The sequence below is a fragment of the Stomoxys calcitrans genome, chromosome 4 (genome assembly GCF_963082655.1).
Source record: "Stomoxys calcitrans chromosome 4, idStoCalc2.1, whole genome shotgun sequence".
NCBI lineage: Eukaryota > Metazoa > Arthropoda > Insecta > Diptera > Muscidae > Stomoxys > Stomoxys calcitrans.
Window position 1 is genome coordinate 60,730,053 of NC_081555.1, and position 17,769 is coordinate 60,747,821.

Genomic DNA, 17,769 nt, shown 5'->3' on the forward strand with positions numbered 1-17,769 from the left:
CTTAAAGAAAGATATGTTGGTAGTGATCTGTGAAGAAAACATTCCACCCAATTCCTGGCGCCTTGGTCGCATTTCAAAGGTCTATTCAGGCAGTGATGGCAGAGTCAGAGTTGCTGATATCACTACTGAACAAGTAAAAGCGTGCTAAGTTCGGCCGGGCCGAATCTTATATACCCTCCACCATGGATCGCATTTGTCGAGTTCTTTTCCCGGCATCTCTTCTAAGGCAAAAAAGGATATAAGAAAAGAGTTGCTCTGCTATTAAAACGATATCAAGATATGGTCCGGTTCGGACCACAATTAAATTATATGTTGGAGACCTGTGTAAAATTTCAGCCAATTCGTATAAGAATTGGTCCCATTGGGGCTCACGAAGTAAAATAGAGAGAACGATTTATATGGGATCTGTATCGGGCTATAGACCGATTCAGACCATAATAAACACGTTTGTTGATGGTCATGAGAGGATCCGTCGTACAAAATTTCAGGCATATCGAATAATAATTGCGACCTCGAAGGATCAAGAAGTCAAGATCCCAGATCGGTTTATATGGCAGCTATATCAGGTTATGAACCGATTTGAATTTATTTGACACAGTTGTTAAAAGTAAAAATAAAATACGTCATGCAAAATTTCAGCCAAATCGGATAGGAATTGCGCCCTCTAGAAGCTCAAGAAATCAAATCCCCAGATCTGTTTATATGACAGCTATATCAGGTTATGGACCGATTTCAACTATACTTGGCACAGTTGTTGGATATCACAACGAAATACTTCGTGTAAAAATTCATTCAAATCGGATAAGAATTGTGCCCTCTAGAGGCTCAAGAAGTCAAGACCCAAGATCGGTTAATATGGCAGCTATATGAGGTTATGGACCGATTTGAACCATACTTGGCACAGTTGTTGGATATCATAACAAAACACGTCGTGCGAAATTCCATTCCAATCGGATAAGAATTGCGTCCTCTAGAGGCTAAAGAAGTCAAGACCCAAGATCGGTTTATATGGCAGCTATATCAGGTTATGGACCGATTTGAACCATACTTACTACAGTTGTTGGATATCATAACAAAACACGTCGTGCAAAATTTCATTCTGATCGGATAACAATTGCGCACGCTAGAGGCTCAAGAAGTCAAGACCCATGATCGGTTTATATGGCAGCTATATCAGGTTATGGACCGATTTGAACCATACTTGGCACAGTTGTTGGATATCATAACAAAACACGTCGTGCAATGACACGTCGGTTTATATGGCAGCTATATCAAAACATGGACCGATATGGCCCATTTACAATACCAACCGACCTACACCAATAAGAAGTATTTGTGCAAAATTTCAAGCGGCTAGCTTTACTCCTTCGGAAGTTAGCGTGCTTTCGACAGACAGACGGACGGACGGACGGACGGACGGACGGACGGACGGACGGACGGACAGACGGACGGACATGGCTAGATCGACATAAAACGTTACGACGATCAAGAATATATATACTTTATGGGGTCTCAGACGAATATTTCGAGTAGTTACAAACAGAATGACGAAATTAGTATACCCCCCATCTTATGGTGGAGGGTATAAAAAGGAAAAATTACAAGACCGATAACAAAGTTGGTCATTCTACCGACAGAAAACTAATACCCCACTCTATTTTACGAAAACCTCCAACAAAACCCTGATTTGAAAATTATTTCGTTTTGTATTTAATAGTCCACCATGCGCCACAACAGAAAAAGTACAAAAAATTCCAAAGGAGATCAACAATACGTTTGCAGTATATGCCGATACCCACATGCACTAAGGAAGTGTAGCCGCTTTTTGGGAATGAACATAACGCAGCGGGAAAACATTGTGAAAACCTATGGTTACTGTGTAAACTGTCTGGCTCACAATCACTCAGACGGCACATGCTTCACAAAAACCGGATATAAAGTTTGTCACCAGAAGCATCACACCTTGCTGCATTCACACCCAAGGTGCCGATCCAGGAAATCACCTCCACGACAAAAATCTGGTGATCGTTCTACAAAAATGACGGAAAGCACTACAAACGAAAAACCATCTACAAACAGATCATATTCCAGTGTTGACCAGACCTCTCTCTCTGCTCTCCTTAAGCACAATTCAATAACACTACTTCTTACAATCTTAGTCAAAATTTGCTGCAAATCCGAGGATAGTGTGGTGAGATGCCTTCTTGACTCAGGTTGCCGTACGAGCTGCATAACTTCGAGAATTGTAGACAAATTAGATTTATCCACCTTAGCGCTAGAAGACGAAACAATATGTCCACTTACCATGATCTCTATCCATTATCACAACGTTCAATTACAAACTATCCTTAAAGTCAAAAATCGAATATCCATGCAAACTCCTAGCGAATCTATCCCAGCATCATTCCGAAAAAATTTCCACAATATTCGCTAGCGGACACAGAATTTTTCAAATCCTGTTCCGTTGATGTCATCTTAGGAGTTGATATTTACGCTAAGGTTATCCGAGAAGGGATCCTAAACAAATATGGGCTACCTACCGCCCAGAATACGATCTTTAGGTGGGCACTTTACGGGCTTTGTTCAAAGTAGCTTTGTTAAACAAAGTAGCTTTGTTAAACCTAGAAGTGAAAATTAACAAGTAAACACGTGCTAAGTTCGGCACGGCCGAATCTTGGGAACCTACCACCATGAATTCTGCTAAAATATGGGGCTATATCTGGTTATAGACAATTTGGACCGGATTTGGTACAGTTGTTGAAAGTCATAACAGAACACTATATGCAAAGTTTCAGACAAATCGGATAAAAATCGCGGCTTGTAAGGGCTCAAGATATCAAATCGGGAGATAGAGCTATATGGGAGCTATATCATCTTCTTGACTGATTTGGATCGTACTTCACACAATTATTAGAAATCATAACAGAACTTTATGTGTAAAATTTCAACCAAATCGGGCAAAACTGTGGCTTCCAGGGGCTCAAGAAGTCAAATCGAGAGGTGGGCTTATATATGATCTATATCCGGCTATAGACCGATTTGAACCGTACAAAACACAATTGTTGGAAGTCATAACATAACACTATGTGCAAAATTTCAGACTAAAATTGCGGCTTCCAGCGGCTCAAGAAGTCAAATCAAGAGATCCGTCTATATGGGAACTATTATATCCAAATCTTCCCCAACGACCTATATCAATATTAAGTATCTGTGCAAAATTCGGACGGACACGGCTAGATCGACTCAGAATGTGGAGACGATCAAGAATATATATACTCTTTGGGGCCCTAGGTCAATATTTCGAAGTGTTACAAATGGAATGACTAGATTAGTATACCCCCATCCTATGGTGATTCGGCTCAGTCAAAGTAACTAATTGTGTGGCTTTACTATGCACTCAATGAACGAAATAATTGGTAGAAAGTTTAAAGAAGTAGGGGAGAGGATGCAGTATTTTGCAATATGTGATGGGCTCACATCTTTATTATGTAATTTTTTTTTTGTATATCCATATGGCGTAATTTATTTTCTTGAAATTTTCGCAGTGAATAACGTTTCTGTGAATAAAAAAACCGGATATGTGGTAGGTCGCTTTTCCACGCGCATACCCAAAAAGTAAATGTCTGCTTTGGGGTTGTTAGAGGTTATGCGTCGAAAGTCGTAGATCAGAGCAAATGGAACAACGAATCTGACAGAAAATCCAGCAAAGAAGTATTTTGAAGGCAAATATGGTGGTACACGCAAACCGGGACGATCAAAAGCTCAATGGAAAGATCGTGTGGTGGGAGATACCTCAAAAATGGTGTCAGACATTATGAAATTAGCGCAGAAGATCGAGGCGCTTGGAACGCTATTCTACATTCGGCTAGTAGAACAAATGTTCTGTCATAGCCAATTAAAGTAAGTAAGTGTACGAATTTGATATCCAACTTTTTAGGCCAAGTATCTCAAGGGCCGTCAATCTTGGTATCAAATAAAAGGGTTTAAGAGTAGAGTACGAAATGACATTGGCCACATAAAGTCAAGCATCTGAGCACCCACCGCTTCTTAAAATACTGATAAAGGGACATTTAACCCGATAATAACATTTTGGTTTTAATTAAAGTCATTCAGAAGACCATATCAGTAGAGTGCGAAATCGAGGAGTGATTTACGATAAGCCATAAAAAATGCCAGAATATAGACCCAGAAGAAGTTGTGAAGGCTTTCTGGTATCAGCAAATGCTCTTTGCTGATTTTATAATAAAATTTTTAACATTGCAGGAAACTGTTTCAATTTTTGAGATTCTAAACAATAATTAAAGATTTTCCTACATATTTAAGTACATTTCTGACAATTTTATTCTACGTGATATTTTGTTTGAGAAAATTGATAAAATTGAAAATTGGTGAAATATACATATGTAATGACATTTAACATATGAAAATAGCAGAAAATGTTTTCCGTTTTTGCAAAAAATTTTTGTTTTTTCATTAGTTAGACGTTTGCTGCCCTTTCCGATGACTTTTTTAGCTGCTCTTAATTCAAAATTTCTTCAACACCAAAGAGCCCGCCTACTGGATTTACATCCAAGTTAAGTCTACTGCGTGATCTAATTGATGTAGACATTTCTGGTGATGGTCCACAACCTGTGATGTTAAGGTATCTTGTATTTTGCGCCAGTTTCAATTATTCCCTAGAGGTACGCGGTAGCGATGTTTGACACAGTTTTTTCTATCATCAAGAATTATTGATTTGTAATTACAAAACTCCTACACAATTATAATATAGAAACAAATGAACAAATTATAAACACAAAAAATTAATTCCCTTTAATTTCACTGTTTATTTACTTATCAAAACAACAGGGCAACCACAATAAAGTGGTTGCCAAAAAAATACCATTCTTAGCAACTGGTGTTGACAAAATCAGATGAAATTTGACTTTCGTAATGTAAATTGTCATCTGACAATGCAATTGAACTAAGTTTGCCATATAAAATCGACCCATTAGATTACAAATTTATGGGTCGATTATGGATAGCAACGCAACCAAAATAAAAGTTTGTTTAATGTGCGGCAACTTTCGATTGGTTTTGGCAGTCCCACAGCAAGAAAATATCTAAACAAATAATTAAACCACCACAAAAAATGTTAGAATTTATGAAATACAATGAATAAACATTTTAATTTTCATTTAAAGCGCTGTTGAACTATTTTTTATTTATTAACGTTTTAAAGATCATTTTATGTCGCCGTTTCCTGCTCTTCTCAATGGTTTTATTTAACTGCTCCAAACCAAATATTTTATAACACTTAAGAGCTCGTCTACTGGATTTACATCCAAGGTAAATAGCAATAAATCTGCTGCCGTATAATGAAAATTCGTAGACACTCCTTGCGGTGGGCGACGGCTGTAATTCCTTTTTTTTTTAGCCCGCCAGTTTAATTTTTCAAACTTAATTTTTTTCCACTCACATAACCCGGGCTGCATTTGTGTTTGCCTCCATATTTTCATCAGCAATTATTGATTGGTGGGGATTTTAGCCACTAATACATTTGTAATAAACAAACAAATGAACAATTTGAAAACAAAAAAATAATTGTACTGCTTATTTACAGATAAAAACAACAGAGCAACTACAAACAATTGGTTGCCGAAAAATTCCATTTTTAGCAACTGGCATTGGCAATTTCAGTTGAAAGTTGCCATTCGTAATGCAATTTTGGCAATTGGTATGGGTCTATTCTGTATGGAAATCTTAGTTCAATAGCGTTGTCAGTTGACAAATTAGTACAAGGGTTGCCTTTTATATTTCGGGATTGGACAACACTTGTATTGCAATCTGCAAACTGACAGCTCTAACGTAAAGCTTGACATTTTTGAGGATATACGTTTTGCCATACGAGCGCTATTTGTGGTGTTTACAGTACCTTTAAAGATTAATCTCGCCCAAAAAATGGAATTAAATCGTGAAAATTTTCGTGCCATTATTTTGTACAACTTTCGACGTGGATTACCTCAACAACAGTGCATCGATGTACATAATTCAATTGTTGTAGTTCACTCCAAGACGAATTTCGTGAAGGTCGTCCAAATTCAGTTGTTGTTCCAAAAACCATTGATGCTGTGCACCAACTGATATTGCAAGATCGGCATGTTACCTATCGTGATATTGAGAAAACCTTAAGGCTTATACTAGCCTTTTTTTGGGAAAAATTTCCCTAAATCGTTCTTTCGGTGGTTTCATAAGGTTACCACATTTGATTTTTTTGGGCTAATTTGGCCAAAATGTTGTTGTTGTGTTTACACACAAATGTGAGTGTGTGGACCGTACCCCAATTCATATATGTTGGTTGCAATTTCAACCAAAACCCTCCCCTTTGAAATTAATAATGGAAGACAAAACTATTTAAAAAGAAACGAATTCTGCTTTCATTTGTAAAAATATTTAGATTTTGGTGTATTTTCGTTGGTATAAGTTAAATAAACACAACCTTCCAAAAGCCTTTGCCAGCATCTTCCACTTGTATAAAAATATGTTGTAATAGCAAGACAAAAAGCAAAACGCTTTCTTTTATAATCATTATTACTCCGTATAGATTTATTGCAATAGCTAGTTATGAAAGAAACATTTATTGTAGAAGTATATTTATTTATATTTTTATACAAATGGTTTCTTATTTATGCATCCACAATCATGTGAGCAAGATCACTAACACTAACAAACACTTAGTTACAGTTAGAAGATTTGCTATCGAGTTTATTTTACGTAAGAAAACGACTTGTTGCGCCGCGACATTGGTTTTGTTCTTTTTGGACGTCGTGAAATGTAAATTTCCCCTAGATGAAAAACAAGTTAGAGTTAACAAACACTTTTCATCAATATTTTCCGCTCATTTTTTTATATGGAGTTTCACCGCGAAAATCGAATATAGTATCTACGTTTTGTTATGAAAAAAATATTTATTTTAGAAGTATATTAATTTATATTTTTATATTTATATACAAATAGTTTCTTATTTATGCATCCACAAACAATATTTTTTCCACCCCGAGTAAGTACATGTGAGCAAGATCGCTAACATTAACAAACACTTAGATACAATTAGAAGTTTGGCGATTGCGTTTATTTTACATAACAAAACAACTTGTTGTGCAGCAACTGTGATGTGCTCTTCTTGGGCGTCGTGAAATGTAAATTTTCATCAGATGAAAAAAACAAGTTATAGCGAAATGAACACTTTTCATCAATATTTTCCACTTTTTTTATATGGAGTTTCACCGCGAAAATCGAATATAGTATTTACCTTAAGGAATTCATTCAATATTGTATGAACATTTGACCGTCAAAAATTGTGAAAAGATCTTAAGGCAAGGAAAAAATTAAACTGGCTGGTAAATAAAGAAGAAAAAAAGGAATCACAAGCCGTCGGCTACAGCCAGGAGTGTCTACGTATTCCCATTATACGGACGGCAGCAGATTTATTACAAATTAACTTTGATATAAATCCAGTAGGCAGGAGCTTAATTATTGAAAAATACTGAGTTTGGAGCAGCTAAATAATTCCACTGATTAGAGTAGTAAACGGCGACTAAAAATGATCTTTACGCGTTACGGTTGGTACTATGTTCGTTTTTCACCTGTAAAAACACATGTTTTTCACGGTTACTTTTTTGAAACACTACAAAAATATCAATGATAACATAATGCTTTTATGAAAATGTCTTACTGAATGAAATTAGATGTTTTTTTGCTTAAAAATCTATTATCCAAAACAAGAAATCATGAAAAAAATTCGCTAAAAGCGAATATAGTGCCACCCGTGACTTCCAAATCATTATTACCGGCATCAAATGACATTTTGGTTGTGTTGTCAGGCAATCACTCAACTGAACGTTGGTTGCTATTCATAATGGACGCATAAGGTTGCCATCCATTATAGTCCCACAAGTTTAATATTTTATTAATAATTATTATTTAAATTGTTTATGTATGTTTTATATTTCTAATTATATTTAAAATGTTTGAGCTATGGAATTTTTAGACTAAATGTGTTTTATTGTATTTTAATTTTTTTAACTGTAATTTTTAGCCATAATTCTGTACAAATATTGACAAAGTTACACTGTAAAAGTCAACACTAATTTGTAAGGGAATCTTGTTGTGATGGCATGGCAAATAAAAAAAATAAATTATGATGTTTGTATCTTGCCAAAGAACTTGAGAAATAAAAGAACTCCAACAGCAAAAATTTTATTATACCAATGGCGAAGATTAGGGTACAACTCTAGCAAATGGTTGTTTCATGCAATCTGCCAATTGAAATTCTTCGCAACTTCTTGCAAAATCATGAGTAAACAAAATTACGAAGAATTTCGATTGGCAGATTGCATTAAACAACCATTTGGTATAAGTTGTACTGTAATCTTGGTTATAGGTATAATGCGATTTTTTGCTGATGGAGGGTCTTCCATATCTCAAGTTCATTGGTATAGTGGAAATTTTTGCTGATGGGGGTTCTTTTATTTCCAAAGTTCTTTAATTGGTATAATGGGGATTTTTGCTGATATTTTTCTATTAGGTTTCTTCTATCTGAAATTCTTTGCTTATGAGTAATAACATTTTTTCGATTTAAGCGAAGTTTATTTTTATTTCGAAGGTTTCATTATTTTGAAATTGTATTATTATAATAATGAAATTATAAGATTATAATCGTTTACCAAGTTGGCTGCGCCCTTCCACCTGGTCGACCGTACAGGACACTTTTGTCTCTGAACATGGTCATGCGTTCAGTTTCCTTTTTGTCTAAGAAATGACCAATGGCAAAACCAATGAAGGGAAGCACTCCCCAGACGTAACGTTTATCGATACCCAAAACCATTGTGTTATTCTATTGATGCTTTAAAAGTTCTTGTACTTTAGCGATTTCCCTTTGAGTCTTCTTCCAGTTCTGGGTATGAGACCAATCGGCAAAAATAGTAGCTGCAGTGAATGAAGGAAAGAATATAACCGCTCCGTATTTCGATGCCAGACGTGCAACAGCACTACCGGCCATGAACGCTAGTAGCAAAGAACGAAAAAAATTAATGCATTACATAAGTTTCAGAGAGAAGAACAAAGCTCGTTATATTCTCGTCTACTTTCTTCAAATAATCTTGATACATTCCGTCTACTTTAAGTTTACAAAAACAAAAATCAAAAAATCTAAACTTTTTAAGTAAGTTTAATAAATTTATTAACAACTCATATACTAACCAACCTTATGAGAATAATGGGATATAAAATAGGGTCTAAAATTCGACTTACGACAAATCGATTAAAAAAGTCGAAGTCAACTTTTACTGAGTTAAATGTATACGAATAATCGACTTTAAAGTCATAAAAATCGAAAATTCAAAAAAAGTAGAAATGGATTTAAGCGCAGTATGCACCTCTAGCGAAATTTTCGCCACAATAAGAAATGCATTGATATATCCTAAACAAAATTTTGTTAAAGCTCTAATACACGGCATGTTGTTGTCTTATGACATGTCAAATTTTGCAAATGTTGAGTTCTACATGTCGTGTGATAAAAACGAAGCTAATATATGAAAATGACTTTTAAAATAGCACATGTAATTTTTTCCATTAGAGCGTGCTCTATACCTGTTTTTGCTGTCAGTCGAATGAAAGCAACCCCAAATTTAAATGTTTTTACAAATTTATGTTATATTATTTAACCAGCTTTCTCACAACTATAGCAATTATTGTGCATAAAAAATACGAAATATGTAGGTTATGTCATACGAAAATAAAATACAGGTGCGATAGCAAAAATGATGAATCGTATGTAAATTGAAAATTTTGACAAACATTTTCAATTACAAGTGAATAAAACAAGTGACATGTTTTAGACGACATATAATAGCGTCTTTACTGATACCGTTACCGAAATTTTCGCTTGCAGGTATGCAGCTCAAATGAAATATTCTTTCACGACATGGTGACATAATAGGCATTGGAAAATTTGTCCTTGCAATTACGGATGAAAGCCGGATTTAAAAGGTGGTCTCTCACGAATAGCTGTTAACAGCCGGGCAGGTTTGACGGTATTAAGATTTCAGATTTTGGTATGCATTCTCTTTGTTGTCTTCTACTTTCTTGTATAATCTCTGCTCATTACGCACACATGTACACACATGCAAACACAAATTACTTTGTGTGTGTTGGCAAAACGTCGCTCAGCTTGACGGCAAGATGGCGGATACAATTTGTGGTTTTTGTTGTACAAATGAGACTACCTTTAAACGTTTCGCCATGTTACGAATGAAAATGTATTTTTTGATGGGCCCATACAACGTGCAATTGAGTTATTTGCAAATAAAAATAATAATTTTAGTACACATGTCCTTTGTTAGCGAAAAATAAATAGAATTCGGCCAAAATCGATGTTTGTCGCCATCTTGTGTTCTACACAAGTATTTTTCAGTGGCGACATGAATGTTTTGGCTGCAACAAGAGTTGGGTAGTTCCGGATGGAACTACAATAGTTCATTGGAACTTATCCAAGTAAGGAACTACTGGAACTGGTTCCATTTCTTTCCTTCTTATAGTTCCATAATTCCTTTTTTGCATGTACAATTTTCTTTTGCTCCCTTTTGTTAATTTGTAGACCAGCTAATTGACATGCCTCTTTGTTTATCTCTATGGACAGCACCTGCCTGTAAGCTAAGCGCATTCTCTTTCATACATACATATTTAACATAATGCCATACCCACAAAATCAATGGATTAGAATAAGACAACAACAGTTCTAAATTTATTTATTACAACTATTCGTTATAAATATTTTCATTTATCACAGTAAAGAAGAAAAAAAAGCTTACTTACTAATTGACATGCCATATTTTTCAGTTTCATACAACAATAAATAAAAGCGTCACCTTTTTTAATCGATAACAATTGTGTACGTTGTGATTTAGGTGAAACAAAACAGAATATTTTTTTATTGTCTGCAAATCTAAATTGTTTTGCTGGGATTCGATTAGTGTTTTTTTTTTCAGCATCGAGACTTAATACTTGTTAAAACAAAGTACAAAAAATGAATTTAAATTCAATTACATATGCAGTCGGAAAGTTTGTATCTATGTATGTATATATATCTCAAAACAAAACAAAATTCAAAGCTCTTTTTTTCGTTTTGTATATAGGAACCAAAAAAGGGAATCGCAAATGAAAAAGGAGCTAAGGAACTGAGAAAAGAAACTAGTTCCTTTTGTGGAACGGAACTAAAATGCGCTGCGGGACTCCCCAATATGCCCACGATGTTTTTAAAGAGGGAAAAAAGGAAAAAAAAAATGACCGTGGGGGTCCCCTATATAGACGCCTTTGCGCCTGCGTGGCGGCCAAACATCCACGTTACATTCCCTACTCCTAATGCCTTCCTGGGACAGGAGGAGTTGGGATTAACTTGCGCACACCGTTCGGCAGACCAGCGACAACAATGTTGGACGTGTGATCTGCCATGCGCAAGTTTTGTTTTATTTTTATTTTTATTATTGTCCCTCGTTGGAATGGTCAATCACTGGATCCCATTTTTACAGGGGAAGCGGTGTTTATTTCACGGCGGCTTCCCCGGGCGAAAGTTGGAGAGCTGGAGGCTGCCTCTTTAAATGTGGCCGATGGCTAACCCCCAGCTCCGCGAGGGAACCTGCTGAAAAACTGCAGACCTGATACAAGTGATTTCAGGATTTATGAAAAACATCCATACCCAAGAGGATGTGTTTCATGCAGCCGCAATCACAACATCAGGCAGGCCACCGCAGCAGGTTTCCGGGTACCTAGAAAAAGGGAAAAGAATAAATGTTAAAAAATTATTAAAAAAAAATACGGGAACGATTACCTTATGCCAGGAGCCACGATGTGAACAAATTGTTTTTTTTGCCCAGCTGGCGCGTAGACGGCTATACGACGATAAAGCGGGTTTCATTCAGATAAACTAACCGCTCCAAATACAAATAATTTTAGAGAATTGAAATGTTATCTAAAGGTTACGAATGTTCTAAAACCAGAGTTAATGCAATAAAATCAATATGACTATTGACTCAAGATGGCTAATTTTTATGATTGAGTGAGAACGAGGTAATAAAAGAGGGTTAATCAGGCATTTTGGCGTCAGTGGAGAAGTAAAGTGCGCGATATCATAACTAAGATTCGTGTATTTAGAAAAAACTAATTTTAAATTCCCAGTTGTAAAAAAAAGAGGTTAGTGTTGGTTATTTTAATAAAGTCTTGAACAACGGTCATTGAAGAAATGTTTTTTTTTGGTATTAGAATATTCCCGTGGGTGTTTTGTGTATCAAAGGATGTCATTTTGCTGTTTAATCAACACTGCGGAAGATAAGTGAAGACACCGAAAAAGATAAAGTAAGTTTTTAGGTCACTTTTCGATAGCCAATGGGTGTTTCAAACCCTGTTATTTACAGACGACAGGAGGCAACGCTTATTTTGGTGTAAGTGGCTGAGTTAAGCCCAAGTGTGATTTCCCCCCATTTGGAAAACCATGTTGAACGGTGATACCCGCAAACGCCACCGTTTTCGTCTGGCTTTTTATTTTATTGTGACCATAAAAGAGACGGGAGTGACAATCTAGTCCCATTTCATCCAGACCGAGCAGTTTGGTTAGATGAAAAATCGTTGGTCGATGTTAATCCAGAGGGGGACAATTGTTGTCACTATGTTGCCCAAATTAGGGGAACTGTCCCAATTGGTTTTGAACGCGGAAGCTACGCCTGAATACGGCATTACATTTTGTTTTGGTGATAGCCAAAGACACCACCACTTGAATACCTTCAACAATTTCAAATTTAAAAGTCCATATAGACGTAGACATTATTATTATATATATTTTACTACTAATTAATGTTTCTTGTACCTTTATTTTTATTTATTATAAAACATTTGACCTGTTTTTAAGTTTGCTTTCGTTGACATTTTTTATTTAATTTTATGTAATAGTAAAGGGTGATTTTTTTGAGGTTAGGATTTTCATGCATTAGTATTTGACAGATCACGTGGGATTTCAGACATGGTGTCAAAGAAAAAGATGCTCAGTATGCTTTGACATTTCATCATGAATAGACTTACTAACGAGCAACGCTTGCAAATCATTGAATTTTAGTACCAAAATCAGTGTTCGGTTCGAAATGTGTTCATTCACCGTAACGTTGCGTCCAACAGCATCTTTGAAAAAATACGGTCCAATGATTCCACCAGCGTACAAACCACACCAAACAGTGCATTTTTCGGGATGCATGGGCAGTTCTTGAACGGCTTCTGGTTGCTCTTCACTCCAAATGCGGCAATTTTGCTTATTTACGTAGCCATTCAACCAGAAATGAGCCTCATCGCTGAACAAAATTTGTCGATAAAAAAGCGGATTTTCTGCCAACTTTTCTAGGGCCCATTCACTGAAAATGATTTGCAAGCGTTGCTCGTTAGTAAGTCTATTCATGATGAAATGTCAAAGCATACTGAGCATCTTTCTCTTTGACACCATGTCTGAAATCCCACGTGATCTGTCAAATACTAATGCATGAAAATCCTAACCTCAAAAAAATCACCCTTTATTTGCAAAGGTTTCATGTATACGCGTTTGTAGGGTATTTATTCCCAGCAGTGTGTCCCTTCTAAGAGAGCTCCCTTAGGTAGGCCAGGCTTAACCGTTTTCTTTGTGGTATTTGATTTGATTAAAAAATGCGAGATCAGGATATTAAGGAATTGTTTTAATATTATAGATTTGTCAAAAGCATATATAGACTCTGTTTCTTGTTAGTTATTTTGAGTAAGGACAAAAATAATAAAACGAATTTTGTGTTAGTGTTAGGCCTTCATATATTAAATAATTTTTATTATATTATGACTTGCTTAAGAAAAATAATGTTGTGCTAAATTGCGGAAAAAGGGGGGTGTTTACGAGAGGTAAGTAGGGTGGTTTGAGTGGGTTTCGGGGGTCATGTTTTGAGGGAGAGGATATCTACATGACCATGGTAGGGAAGGGCGACTGGAGGATTCCATCTACCTCCCACTTAGGAAGAACTCTGTGCTTGTGTGTTAGTGTTGTCTTGTTTGTTAGAGCAATTTTTTATTGAAACGACCCCAGGGCGAAAGATGATGGGATGGGACCTCCCCTGAAAAGGCGGCGAAGGCTAGAAGGTGCCCGAGTCATTTTTGGCCGCAAATAGGGGCCTCGTAACAATTCGAAGAACAATCCTTTCGTATTTTTTGTTGAAACTGGAGGGCAGGACAAGATCCAGTCTGGAAGCCATAAATTAACTTCATTCAAAACAGCACGTATACCAAATTACTTGGGAGATCAACACGTTGACTTTGATGTACCACACATAACCCAGAACCTTCCAGAATTCTATTTTGAAACTGGAGTGCAGGACACTCAATCCAGCCTCCTCCTGCCAGTCCAGGAACGGACTTTGTTCAAAAAAGTGCATAAGCCAAATTAAAGGGAAGATCAACACATTCAATTTGGTATACCACACATGTTCTAGAACTGTTTTTCGTACAACAATCTTTCTTGATTTCTGCTTAGAAACTGGAGGCAGGACACCAAATTCAGTCTGGAAACCATAAATCGACTTCGCTCAAAAAAATGCGTATACCAAAATCAAGGAACGATTAGCACCTTTAATTTGCTGTACCACACATATACCAAAACAGCTTTTCGTAAAACAATCCTTCCAAATTTCTATTCTAAAACTGGAGGGCAGGACACTGATTTCGTATACGTACTTTAATTTCGTATACGTACTTTTTGGAACGAAGTCCATTTATGGTCTCTAGACTGAATTTTGTGTCTTGCCCTCCAGATTCTAAACAGAAATCTGGAAGGTCTGTTCTACGAAAAATAGTTCTGGGCAAGTGTTTGATGTATGCACTTTTTTTAACGAAGTCCATTTATGGCTTTCAGACTTAATTTTGTGTCCTGACCTCCAGTTTCAGAACAGAAATCTGGAAGCTTTGTTCTACGAAAAACAGTTCAGAGATATGTATGTGTGTTATACCAAATTAAAGGTATTGATCTCCCTTTAATTTGGTGTACGCACTTTTTGAACTAAGTCCTACATATTATGACTTCCAGACTGTATTTTGTGTCCTCCCCTTTAGTTTCGCAAATAGAAATAGGAAGGTATGTTCTACGAAAAACAGTTCTGGCATATGTGCGTTACACCAAATTAAAGGTATTGATCTTCCCTTTATTTGGCATGCGCACTTTTTTTGAACTAAGTCACTTATGTCTTCCAGACTTAGTGTCCCGCCCCTCTAGTTTCTTAACAGAAATCTGGAAGGTTAGTTCTACGAAAAATAATTCTGGGGTAAGTGTGCTATACCAAATTAAAGGTATTGATCTCCCCACTACTGTGATGCATGCACTTTTTTAAACGAAGTCCATTTATGGCTTCCAGTCTGAATTTTGTGTCCTGCCCTCCAGTTTCAGAATTGAAATCTGGAAGGTTTGTTTTAGGAAAAACAGTTCTGGGATTTGTGTGGTGTACCAAAATAAATATTGATCTCCCCTTTAATTTGGTGTGTGCAATTTTTTTTTTTATCGAAGTCCATTTACGTCCTCCAGAATGGAATTAGTTTATTCACAGGCGGCAGTATCTAAAAGGGTTTACAATCTCCGTACATGCTGAATTTTTTGGGTTAGTGTTACCCTGTATTACTGTCAACTTGCGAGTTATCTTTGGTAACTTCACGCAGGTGGTTGAATTAAGATATTTGGCTCATTTGCCCAACAACAACCTTGTGGGATGGTGTTGCAAATTCCTAAGAGAATGTCAAATTTCTGATCGGAGATTTTCTTTGCAAATGGAAAGGAAAGCCAGAGATAGAAAAACATACCAACCACTATGGGACGCGTTTCGTCTTTGGTTAGAAGACTTTACAACCATATAAGGTGTGATGGCTTCAAGGGCCGTGCGTTGGTATGTTGTATTTGAGTCGTATTAATTGCGAAAACGCATCTATGAAACAATTACCACCTTAACTACGCTCAACAACCCTGTCTATTAGCTGTACTTTTCCCAATGCATGTATTTTTGTGTAATGACAGACTATTTTTCTGTGACAATTACACTACTTCCGTGGTACGCATGATTCTGTGCATCTGTTGAAAGTTGTGTTGATGGCTTCGAACGTTAGAAAACGGTAACGGCTCTCGCTGTTCCTCCATGTGCCCAGTTTCGAATCCCGGACGTGCTCTGCCGAATTTTTCCATTTTCAAATTTTTTTGCCTGTTAGGGCGAAGATCAGTAAATTTTACAATTTTTTGTTTGTTTCTCTTTCGAGACGAGGTCAATGATCGAAGATTTTCTTTGCAAATGGAAAAGGAAAGCCAGAGATAACACTATAAAACGCGTTTCGTCTTTGGTTAGAAGACTTTTCAACCATATTAGGTGTGAAGGCTTCATGGGCCGTGCGTTGGTAGGTTGTATTTGAATCGGGTTGTTGCGAAAACGCCTCTATGATACAATTACAACATTGAGTTTTAGGTTTTATTTGCATTATCATGTGTAGCAGCCACAAGATCAAAACAATTAAAATGTGAAAAGGGAACAACATGTGAACAATTTTTTGAAATCCAAACCAAGCATTTGACGTTCTAGTGGGATTTGGATCCAACTCTATAATTGGACAATTCCATCAGGTGGGCAAATGAACTAACCTTCTTAAGTGAACTCTGCTATCGTCAAATTCGGTGTTTCGTGCACTCTGATTTTGAGTATGTTACTAGCACGGCTTGATAACGCAGCTGTGATTTTCCTAACATCTGAAAAAGATGTTCTATTTGATCCGATATTCAACACATAAACAAACAGTATTATAGTAATCGAAGTACAAATATGAAACACATTTGAAGAAGATAAGATTTTAAAACCACTTTGAAATTTCAATTTACGGCAATTGCCACTCAAGGTTTCGTTGGGGGTACATTTTTGATGTTGTGATAATGATGATACCTCTTAGTTGTACCATGGTGGGTGTTATGGCTCTTTGCGCTTCTCAGGCGGAATGCTGTCAAACTCCATATGAAAAAGTCGGCGAAAAGCTGGAGGAAAATAGGTGGAAAAGTAGTACTCTGTTAAAGTGAGGAAAATGGTGAAAAGAATTTTGGTGGCAACGCTTGACATCATAGTTGGCATCATTTTTGTTTTATTGGTTTCAATGGATCTTTTTTTGTTATTTTATTTATTTGCGAAAAAAATAATAAAACCATAAGACCAGATAAAAAAAACGTCTTTTGGTATGAAAATAAAAACAATACATAACTGTGAAATTCCGCTCGCGGAACAATTAAAGAATTGCGCGACTATTCCGGAGCAGAATAGAATACCAACAATAACGGTCTTCTTATGGCTGATACTATGTTCGTGTTTCACCGTTGAAAACCCATGTTTTTCAAGGTTACTTTTTGAAACACTACACAAATAACAATAAAAAAATAACAATACCATAAGTAATTAGTCCTACTGAATGAAATTAGCCAGTCTACTTGCTTTAAAATCTATTATCTAAAAAAGGTAACCGGTGAAAAATATCCCGAAAAGCGAATAAAGTACCAGCTTTTAAGTTGGAATTACATACCATGCGCAGCACTTATGCGTGCTTAAGTAATCAAATGCACCCACATCCGTTCTTTGGGTTGAGTTACATATGCGCATTTTGCTTCATATGAATTTCTTAAAATCTCATTTTTTGAGTCATTTCCAAATTTAATTTCAATGGAAG

The 17,769-nt window shown here is 36.3% G+C and overlaps 2 protein-coding genes across 3 annotated transcripts; both read right to left on the minus strand.

The window, feature by feature from the left end:
* Positions 1 to 8,615: 8,615 nt before the first annotated feature.
* On the minus strand, positions 8,616 to 8,866 carry LOC106095753 (NADH dehydrogenase [ubiquinone] 1 beta subcomplex subunit 1). The gene has a single exon (XM_013263082.2). It carries the CDS (start codon positions 8,864 to 8,866, stop codon positions 8,702 to 8,704), a length of 165 nt encoding a protein of 54 aa, XP_013118536.1. The 3' UTR covers positions 8,616 to 8,701.
* A 9-nt stretch (positions 8,867 to 8,875) lies between these two features.
* On the minus strand, positions 8,876 to 9,331 carry LOC106095754 (uncharacterized). 2 transcript variants are annotated; one of them, XM_059367484.1, is made up of 2 exons: positions 9,245 to 9,331; positions 8,876 to 9,045 (listed from the first exon to the last, which is right to left on the minus strand). In XM_059367484.1, the coding sequence occupies exon 2, from the start codon at positions 9,038 to 9,040 to the stop codon at positions 8,876 to 8,878; it is 165 nt and encodes a 54-aa protein (XP_059223467.1). In that variant the 5' UTR covers positions 9,041 to 9,045; positions 9,245 to 9,331. The 2 variants fall into 2 exon arrangements, with proteins under 2 accessions (XP_059223467.1, XP_013118537.1); XM_013263083.2 differs by having other exon boundaries at positions 9,241 to 9,331.
* Positions 9,332 to 17,769: the final 8,438 nt, after the last annotated feature.